The sequence below is a fragment of the Phoenix dactylifera genome, chromosome 12 (assembly GCF_009389715.1).
Source record: "Phoenix dactylifera cultivar Barhee BC4 chromosome 12, palm_55x_up_171113_PBpolish2nd_filt_p, whole genome shotgun sequence".
Lineage (NCBI taxonomy): Eukaryota > Viridiplantae > Streptophyta > Magnoliopsida > Arecales > Arecaceae > Phoenix > Phoenix dactylifera.
Window position 1 is genome coordinate 5,642,039 of NC_052403.1, and position 11,056 is coordinate 5,653,094.

The 11,056-nt window shown below is 44.8% G+C and overlaps 1 protein-coding gene and 1 pseudogene across 1 annotated transcript; both read left to right on the top strand.

The window, feature by feature from the left end:
• Positions 1-268: 268 nt before the first annotated feature.
• Positions 269-1,513, top strand: LOC120112724 (pyruvate decarboxylase 1-like). The gene has a single exon (XM_039132422.1). It carries the CDS (start codon positions 1,032-1,034, stop codon positions 1,359-1,361), a length of 330 nt encoding a protein of 109 aa, XP_038988350.1. The 5' UTR covers positions 269-1,031; the 3' UTR covers positions 1,362-1,513.
• Positions 1,514-3,175: 1,662 nt separating this feature from the next.
• On the top strand, positions 3,176-6,255 carry LOC103699692 (annotated as a pseudogene).
• The last annotated feature ends 4,801 nt before the right edge of the window (positions 6,256-11,056 follow it).

Sequence of the window (11,056 nt, forward strand, 5' to 3'; positions counted from 1 at the left end):
TACACATAATAATTATGTTATGTTATGCTATATTATTATTAGTATCATTATTTATTATTATTGTATTATAGGGTTAGGGGTATTTTAGAAATAAAATAAAAAATATTCTTTTGACTCACCGGTCCAAAATTGATTTACCCATCTTCTAGATAGATGAGATTTTTTCTCTATTTCATAAATAAATACTATTTTGGGAAAAATAACTTACTCATGTTAAAAAGTTATGGATAAATTAGACAATTGATTAACATTTCGATACTATTTACCGATCAAAAACGGGCTATAAATGGATACCTTGCCTTCGTTCCATCTCCCGTCACTCGTCCAAGCCAGAAAGACATAAGAAAACTTCTACTCTTGTTTCTATAAACAAAACAACCGCTCCCAATTAAAGCCCCGCCCTTTACTTCCTCCGAAGGACACCTCGATCGGAACCGTGGACGGGGTCGCGAAGCCCATGTGCAACGACGTGGGCTCCCTCCCCGCTGCTGCCTGTCACCCCACCAGCCCCGCCGCGGCTCCCATGTGCGCCGCTGAAGCCACCCTCGGCCGCCGCCTCGTCTAGGTGGGCGTCGCCGCCTCATCTAGGTGGGCGTCAACGATGTCTTCTCCATCCCTCCCTCCTTGATACCGTTTGGATCAATTTGCAATCCAATGAAAGTGGGAGAAAAGATAAGAAAAATTTCTTTTGTAAGGAGGAAGATAACTTTCATTCAAATACTTGGATGCTTTCTCATTACAATTCATGAATATTTATAGGCAAGTCATAGGTAACATGAAAAGACAAAAGAAAATGAAAGGTCAAGAGTCACTTTAATATGGGTAACTCACAAAATAAAATACATCAAAGCCAAAACTAAATTCTCTTACGAAATTTAAAAGGTCAAAAGACACCTGCCTCTTAAAATATCTATAACTTTCCAACCATAACTTGGATTTTTATGTTCTTAGGCTTGTTGGAAAGAAGAGAAAGATATCTGAACCTTTTATGTTAATAACTTTTGTAAATTCAACCATTTAATACTCTGAAAATGGCATGCAAGTTGTATGACGTCCATGCACCTGCATCACTCCTCGACCACCTCCTCGCCGAGCCCGGCCTCAACCTCATCGGGTGCTGCAATGAGCTCAACGCTGGCTACGCCGCAGACGTCTACGCTCCCTCCCGCGGCGTCGGCACCTGCGTCGTCACGTTCACCGTCGGCGGTCTCAGCGTCCTCAACGCCATCGCCGGCGCCTACAGCGAGAACCTCCCCATTATTTGCATCGTCGGCGGCCCTAACTCCGACTACGCACTACAAGAAAAAGGAGCTTTGGCGACACTTTTTGAGGCTTTTACCGACGCTTATAAGCGTCGGTAATTTTCTTTCCGACGCTTTTCAAAGCGTCACCAAAGCGTCGGCTATGTCGGAGTGGAAAAAAATTGTTGACGCGGTTGAAAAGCGTCGCTAAAGTTATTTTTAGCGACGCTTTTAAGCGTCGCTAAAGTTATTTTTACCGACGCTTTTAAGCGTCGCTAAAATTCCTCAACCAGTTCAATTAGCGACGCTTTAAAGCGTCGTCATAAGTTTTTTTATAGAAAAAAAATATAAAAATACCCAAGAAAACCGCCGCCGTCGCCTCCTCTGCTGCGCCCAATCCGCCGCGGCCTTCGCCTGCTCCTCGGCGGGGAATCGCACTGTCATTCGCCCTCTTTGGGCGGCGGGTTGGCCGGGGGCTGGTCGGAGGCAGCAGCGGAGCCCTGTTGCTGCTGCTGCTGCTGCTTCTTCTCCCACTTCGACTTCGACTTCGACTTCCTACACAGAGAGAGAGAGAGAGAGAGGCGATGGGTAGTGGATGATCTGGAATCGTACCTGAATCCGATGTTGTGCGATGACCACCATTCTTCCTTTTCCTTGATTGTGCTGCACCAAAGCAGCAGAACCTTCTTCCCATCCGGGCATTTCTATACACTTCCATTCGCTTGCCAGAAGAGAAGAGAATTCGCTTTAGCCGAAGGTCGAGCGTCTTTGTCGCTTGGCATTTCTATACACTTCCATTCGCTTGCCAGAAGCCACCGAAAATTATATCATGGGAAACCGGACAAATCAAGAATCGTGAAGAAGAATTTCCAGAGAAAAGGCATCAGATGGAACATGGGGAGGACATAGATGTCGACAAAGAAGGAAGCCGAGCTCTGTGTCTTATGAGCTTAAGTATGATGATGATGATGATGAAGCACATGAACCGAGCAACGGAAAAAAGAATTGCGAGGAAGGAAACCAAACCTCTAATTTGGAGCTCGAGGGTGCAAGAGCTATCTGAAAATAGGGAAGCTCCCGCTCCCGCGGTCTCCGAGAAACGAGCGTATGGCCTGATCGGCTCTGAACGCCTGTGCGTTTCTTCTTCTTCTTCTGAGAAGCTCCATCGAACTCCATCGACGCCGGAGAAGAAGGATCGGGGGCTTGGGTGGCCTGAGAAGGCATGAAGCCGACGCCGGAGAAGAGGGAGGAAGCTCCATCGAACTCCATCGACGCCGGAGAAGAGGGATCGGGGGCGTGGGTGGCCGCTCTCTCTCTCTCTCTCTCGCTTCTTGGAAGGAACCTAATCAAGAATCGGGAGAGGGTTTGAGGGATCGGGAGAGGGGAGGGGATTTGTAGAGAGGAGGGGGGAGGGGGCGAGCGGCGGAGAGAGAAGGGGAGGGGGGCGGCTGGATGGGTTAGGGATCGGGAGGAATTTGCAGGGAGGAGGGGAGGGGGGGATAATGGCCTCCGACGACGCTTTAGAAAGTGTCGTTAGGAGGAAAAAAATTAAAAAAAAGGATTTTGCTTCCGCCGACGCTTAAAAGCGTCGGCCAAAGCCACGGGGTGCGACGACGCTTATAAGCGTCGGCGGAAGCCAGACTTCCAAAAAAATTACCGACGCTTCTACTTAGCGTCAGCAGACAAAAGTCGGGAAAGATGGTTTTTTTTGTAGTGACGGCACCAACCGCATCCTTCTTCACACCATCGGCCCCCCCGACTTCTCCCAGGAGCCCCGCTGCTTCCATACTGTCACCTGCTACCAGGAAAACGACCAACACTACGCTCTCATCCCTCGATTTGAGTCCTTTTCTCCCTTCAAGGTTGAATCTTGGATCCTTCTCTCGCTTAAAAATTGAATCTTGAGGCTCTTCTGTGTTCATAGGCGATGGTGAATATATAACCTGGAGGATGCCCACGAGCTGATCGACACCGCGATCTCCACTGCTTTAAGGGAAAGCAAACCCGCATATATTATAATCAGTTGCAATCTGCATGCCATTCCTCATCCCACCTTCAGCCGGGAGCCCGTTCCGTTCTTCCTCTCTCCCAGGTACGGGTTGAAACGGCCTCCACTGTTTCTTCTCTATTTCATTGAATCTCCGGAGTGCTTCAAAAATCGGTTCTTTATTTAAATCTCTGTTTCTATATCTTATGTTGTCGGTATAAGTACGTTTTGATTACTGGAATCATTAGAGCGAACAGAACCTATGTATTGCTTTCTATATGCTTTCCGAGATCTCATCATCACTTAAAAATCGTTTCTTTTTCTTCCTTGGCGAATTTAATCAAGCTGCTCAATGGAATATATGTAGTTTTTAGTGTTCTGTGACTCGTTATCGCCAGCAGATTGAGCAACAAGTTGGGTCTAGAGGCGGCTGTCGAAGCCACGGCGGATCGGAGTTCCTGAACAAGGCGGTGAAGCCGGTCTTGATTGGAGGCCCCAAGATCAGGGTGGCCAAGGCTTGCAAGGCCTTTGTGAAGCTGGCGGATGCTTGTGGTTACCCCATAGCTGTGCTTCCGTCAGCCAAGGGACTCGTGCCGGAGCACCACCCCCACTTCATTGGAACCTACTGGGGTGCCGTTAGCACCGCCTTCTGCGCTGAGATCGTGGAGTTGGCCGACGCTTACCTCTTTGCAGGGCCCATCTTCAATGACTTCACCACGGTCGGGTACTCCCTCCTCCTCAGCAAGGAGAAGTCCGTTATCGTGCAGCCTGACCGTGTGGTGGTTGCCAATGGGCCTGCTTTTGGGTGTGTCACTGATGAAGGACCTCCTCCGGGAGCTCGCCAAGCGGCTCAAGCGCAACACTGCTGCCTACGATAAATACCACCGGATCTTCGTGCTCGATGGAGTCCCGCTTGAGTGCAAGCCCAAGGAGCCTTTGAAGGTGAACGTGCTCTTCAAGCACATCGAGAATATGCTTACGAGCGACATGTTAGAAAATATAAAATATATAAATAAATCTATCCCATCCTATCAGCTTAAGCTTTTAGGATAAGTGGTGATTTCAACATGGTATCAGTGCATTCACATGTTGGGCTCGCCTATTGAGGAAAATCCGACCCACATGTGAGGAGGAGTATTAGAAAATATAAAATATATAAATAAATCTACCTCATCCTATTAACTTAAGCTTTTAGGACAAGTGGTGATTTCAACACCACAATGCTGCGATCACGGAAAGCTTCGTGGTTCAACTGCCAGAAGCTTAAACTGCCACAAGGTTGCGGGTAAGGCCTTCGTCCGAAACCCAGATGCTTTCCATATATAGCAGTTCTCTGATCCTTCTGTGTTGTTTGATGGTTAAGAACTAGTTGGTAAATATGTTTCAGATATGAGTTCCAAATGCAATAGGGTTCTATTGGATGGTCTGTGGGAGCGACTCTGGGGTATGCCCAAGCAGCAAAGGATAAGCGTGTCATTGCCTGCATCGGTGATGGAAGCTTTCGGTATCATCTGAGTCAGATCATGCGCGAAAATCTTAAAATATTGTGTGTTCTTCCGAAGAAGAACAACTCTGATGACTTGATCCTCTCGTTCAATTCCGGCGACTGCTCAAGATTTTTCAACGATGATGCGGTGCGAGCAGAACAGCATCATTTTCCTCATAAACAATGGGGGATACTCCATCGAGGCGGCGATCCATGATGGGCCTTACAATGTCATCAAGAACTGGAACTACACTGCGCTGGCGGACGCTATCCACAATGGCGAGGGCAAATGCTGGACGACGAAGGTGCGTATAGGAGTCTATTTATAATGCCAGAAACTCAGTGCATGGTCATGTAAAAGGACTTTAGTTCGATGTTTGCATTTGCGAAGCATTGACCAGAAGGTATTGATATCTTGATGTAGGTTCGATGCGAGGAGGAGCTTAAGGAGACGATTCAGACAGCACTGGGGCCGAAAGAGGACTGCTTGTGCTTCATAGAGGTTATTGTGGACAAGGATGATACCAGCAAAGAGTCGCTGGAGTGGGCTTCGAGGGTTACCGCTGCTAGCGGTAGGCCACGAAATCCCCAGTGATCTCAGGTGTCTGCGAATCTGCACCAATGGTTCTTCGGAGGGGGGGTTTGAGGTCTCTGTTATACGAGTCTACGGTGGGATCTTGTTTCTTCATCACCATGTCTAAATATCTAGTTTGCATCACACTTTCTCGTTAATTGTGTCAGAAAATAAGAAAGCAATTTGGTGAAAAGTCGTTCTATTTGAATTTGACTTGATGGGAAATTGCCTTTTTTGACTGTGGGGTCCTCCCATTGGTTATCTAATGGCAGGGTTCCAAAAGTTCCCTTAAGCTCGATTAAATGGAAGTAGCACATATCCATGCATTGATGCGCGAAGCTAAGGACATGAGCGCAGCCACATACAATTGCCTGCGTCGTCGCTTAGACCTGGTTGGCCACTGAGTTCTGGGCCTTCTTCTCCGTCTTCTCGGCGCCGTTCATGTGGGTCTTGTCTTTGCTCATTTCCACCGAGTCCTCCTCGTCGCCGGTGGCTGCTCCCTTGTGGTTCCTGTAGATGGCGTACAAGTATGGCACCTGCACGAGTAAAAACCATTAGAGTTAAATTTTATTAAGCCGGGCTTGTGATGTGCCTTCGAGGCATGGTTCAAGTCTAGGTAGGCACTAATTTTGGGGGAATGATGAGAATTGATTGAAATGATGGAAGATTCCTACGTAAGGTTCTACCTTAGAACTTCCTCTAGATAGAGAGGAGATCGAAGATGTGCAACCGTACGTAGGACCATGTATTGTTTTGTTTTGTGCTGGTGTCCTTAGCATGTGCTTGTGTTATGAATGCCTCCAGCAACACTGCATCTATATAAACTCAAGGTCACCGGCACCCAATGGCAACGGGTTCCAAACTTGAGACGTGTGAAGAAATGATAGACGCCAACCATTTTGCCCACTCCTTGGCCAGCATTTACACAAGCCAGCTTAATTTAAAGACTTGTGTTTGTTTGGTATGATATTGTACGTGGTACCATGTGCATGTTGGTAACTACTATATTTTTATGTTTGGATGATTGAAAAATAGGTCATGCGGTGGCTCTCCTTGTTTGATGGCAGTCCATCTACTTATTTATCCTTGATGAAAGAAAAGAGTTTTTGCCACCAAGGTGGTAGCCTAGTGGTACTGGGCAGCAATTCTAATCACAAGGTCCCAAGTTCGAATCGCTGCGGCGACAATTAAATTGTGGACCGGAGACCACAAGGACCGCTCTTGAACCGCTAGTAGCCGGGATGGTGCCGGGTGTGACGTACTCACACGTGGGACTCGAGCCAGAGCTCAGAGGAGTAGCTGAGCCGGGCCCACGGGTGGGGAGGGTATGAGTAAAACCGGTCGGGGTGCCCAACACACGGCCATTTCTGCCCGCATCGAACATTCTCCTGGCGGGGCGGGGGCTCAGTGGGGGCTGCTACGCGGGGGTGGGCTTGTCCCTTCCTCCCCCCTACCCCTTTTCTTTAGCAAAAAAAAAAAAAAAAAAAAAAAAAAGAGTTTTTCCTTCTGCTTTATGGAAGATCAACATTTTTTTTCCCTCTTCGGCAATACTCACATTCACATATTGCCAGTGGTGCATATTTATATTATAAAGTTAGATATGTGCGCCAAATCGCCGTGCAAGCCACTAACCACAACCACTCATTTTTATTGTGGTGTATCAAGATATATGCCTCATGAATGAGGCCTGTGTATGCCCACATGATGCATGCAGTGTAGCATAACTTTTCACTCCTTATTTTGTTCAGAGAAAAAATTATTGGTCGGACTAGGTCCACCAGCTCAATAGTAGATCAATCCAACCACGGAGTAACATGTGCAAACATGCTTGTTTTGCTACCATTTTTTTCTCCTCTTTCTTTTTCTCGCCATAATTGCAAGTGTTGCTTCGCGGTGGTTGGACGGGATGGACTTCTTGGCGAGCGTCCTAAGGCACTTTCCCATCAATAATTTTTGAACTGTTTTATTACATGGTCCGGTTTTGTTGGTGAACCTCCAAATAGCAATTGCTTTAGAACGGACTTCTGCGTTATAACCGACTGGTTTTAAACTTTTCGCTGCGTTTACTGTTGAAACAAGGGTAAAAAAAACGTATGGTAATGCAATCCAAACTCAGACTCTACAACCATCCGTGATAGATTCCGTGGGATCATCTCTTCTTTTTGAAGGGAGCTAAAAATTTCAACACCCCAACATGCCACGCCGTTAACTAGGCGCCTTTAGTTCCATTGCCCGTTGGCGTCGTCTCCCGTTGGGACTATTCTCGTCGTGCCTTCCACCGTACAAATCACCGTAAAGGAAGCCGTTCATCCGCGCCTCTGCGACCCAATGGGGAATCCTCTGATTGTTCTTGGTTTCATGCTTATGAATCAATGTATGTACGTATTAGATAAAACATTTCATAATTTAGATTCAGAAATTCGAAAACCAATGTTCCAAGTGCAAAGGTTTCTAATATATGTTTTTGTCTATTTTTAATTAACTATGAGGACATTCTTGACAGATCCAACTTTGTTCTTTACATTTCAGGGATATTTTTTCATAGTTTTGTTATACCACGAATAATTATTTAAATTGTTTGGTCACAATTTCTAGAATAACTGTAGTCTGAGTGCCTTCGTTCATCAAAGGAAAAGATGGATATAAATAGTGGCATTGTACTGGAAATACCATTTTTATTACAATAATTATACTCGGTATAACCATGTTATTGGGTCTACTCTCAAACCAAGCCACCAAAGATATTATCCATCTAATTGTTTCCATACGAGCAACGGGAGGAAATACCTCTTCATAATCAATACCATACCTTTGACTATATGCTTTGTTCACCAACCTTGCTTAGTACTTCTCTACATCAACTTGTGTATTCTTCTTCATCTTGTATATCCATTTTACTCCAATTGCCTTAGGCCTGTTCGGTAAAGTAGCTAACTTCTATGTGTCCTTTTTCTCAATAGCCTTGATTTCTTCATCCATGGCTTGCCTTCTTCCATTTGTGATCTTTAATGACTTCTTTCAAAATCTATAGGCTCACAATTAGCAAGAAGACAAACAAGAGTTAAATTATTTTGATCCTCTATTGCCTCATATATTTCACTTAGTCTTCTCATTTTTTTTGGCCTTGAACTTGGTTCTGCTGAGAATGAAGATGAAGATGGTGCAGATGCTTGTAACTCTTCATTCCTTGATTGCTCTTCTTCAATAAATGTGTTGGATTGCCTTTTCTCTTCTTGAGAATTCCAATCCCATGTGCCTTCTTCATCAAATTCAACATCTCTACTAACAACAACTTTTCCATTATATGAATTATATAATTTATACCCCTTTGAGCGAGCATCATAACCAATGGAAACATATTTAGTACTTCTATCATCAAGTTTTGTTCTCTTTTCTTTCAGTAAATGAGCATAAGCAATACTTCCAAAAACTCTTAAATGAGAAACAACAAGCTTCTTATCGGACCATGCTTCTTGTGGTGTGACATTCCCCAAGCCTTTTGTGGGGCATCTATTCAAGATATAGATGACACAATTAGCTGCTTCGACCCAAAATTGCTTTGGCATATTTTTGTTTTTCAACATGCATCTCACCATATCAAGAATAGTTCTATTTCTTCTTTCCACAACTCCATGTTGTTGTTGAAAGTATGGAACCGTCAAAGGTCTACGAATTTCATTCTCTTCGCAATAAGCTTCAAATTCTTTAGAAGTAAATTCTCTACCTCTATCGGATCTCAAGAATTTAATAGTATAGCCACTTTCTTTCTCAACATATATCTTGAATCTTTTGATAGTACTAAAAGCTTCGGATTCGTTTTTCAAGAATTAAATCCATATCTTTCTACTGAAATCATCAGTAAAAGTGAGAAAATATTTATGCTCACCAAAAGAGGTAGGAACAATTGGCCCACAAACATCTGTGTGCACAAGTTCTAGTGGCTCCCGTGCTCGATATGTTGCTTCATTTGGAAAGCTCCTTCTGTGATGTTTTCCGAGAAGACAACCTTCACAAAGCTGTTTTGGATCTTGTATGAATGATAATACCTTCACCAAATTATACTTAGATAAATGTTTTAAAGTACCAAAGTTGAGATGACCATATCTCAAATGCCAAAGTCATGATGAATCTTTAAAACAAGCTTTCAAACACAGAGCAACTTCACTTTAAATGTTTAGAAGAAACATTCTATTCTTTGTCATTTCAACATTTGCAATCAATCTATTTCTCGAATCTCTTATAGCAAGAGTACGATTTTGCATTTGAATATTACAACCTTTCTCTAAACATTGCCCCAGGCTCAAAATATTATTCTTCATATTTGCACATAGTAAACATTGGAAATAAATGTATAAGTGCCACTCCTCAAACGAATCAAAATAGTGCCTTTGTTCCTTACCGAAATTTTAGAAGAATCTCTAAAAGTATCATGACCATCGACCGATTCATCAAGCTCCGCAAATAAACTTCTTTTGCCACACATGTGATTGCTCGCTCCAGTATCAAGATGCCATGCTTCCTCTTTGTTGCTTTGTTCACCTTTACCTGCTAATAATAGAAATGGATCTTCTTCTTCATTTTTCTTTTCACTATAATTAACCTTTTCATCAACTTGATTAGTAGCACTCCAACAATTTGAACAGTAGTGCCCAAACTTCTTGCAATTATAACATTGAATATTAGATCTATCATACCATCTTCTTTCATATGGCCTTCCTCTACCACATCCTCTTCCTCTTATAGGATTTGAACCTTGCTCCTCTTTATTTCTTGATAAGCCACGATTGTTCTTCCTCTTCCTCATCCTCGGCCACAGCCTTGACCTCGTCCTCGGGCTCTTTCTTGAGTTCTCCCATAATCTTCTTTTGTAGCAAGCTTCATTTGTAGAACTTGCTCCAATGGCTTTTTTTCTTTCTTTTGTTAAGTTTTTTCTCATGAACTTGCCAAGAGCCCATGATTTTTTCAATTGTCACTTCCTCCAAATCTTTGAATTCGTCTATGGCTGCAACAACAAAATCAAATTTTGGGTCCAAAGACCGCAACACCTTTTCCACCACTCGAACATTGGTTAGAGTTTCACCATTCCTCCTTAATGGATTAACAATATGTGAGATACTGAGCTGAAGTCGGCAGCCCCAGCCAACTTTAGCCCAATGCCCCTTTTTGAAGGAGCTAGAGCAGAGGATTGTGATTGCGATCCTCTCCGGCTTCTCCGGGCGCAATGGGAGTGGAGGCACCGCGGACAATCCGCAGCAGCCTCGTGGCCATTTTGTGGCCGCCCTGCGGCCGCATGAGTGGCTGCTGATCACACCCGCCGCGGGAATCACGGCGGTTTGCCGTTCAAATTGGGGCCTATTAAACCCCTCATTCTTCCTAGATGAGCCATCTCCTTCTTCCTCACCTTCTTCTTCCATCTTCTCCTCCTTCGGTGGCCACCGCACCACTTTAATTGAGTTCAGCCACCCCGGGAGCCAAGCTCCTTTGATTTTCTTATTCCCCTATTTTGAGATCTAGTTTGGCCATCGGAAAGCCCCGCCGCCGCTAGCTACCGGACCGAGCCACCCTCGGTTGGGACCCCTCCTCTCCGCCACTGCCGGTATGCTCCTTTCTCTACTCTTCAATTTCTAATTGAATCAGGCTTTCCCTTCCTTTGTTTCGGCACCAAACCGAGACTACTCTTGGTTTTTCCTCCGCATCGGCCACCATAGAGGCCAGTTGGCCATCGACCGGGTGATGGCCTCCAGCCACCCAGGCCGGCCACCCCGTCG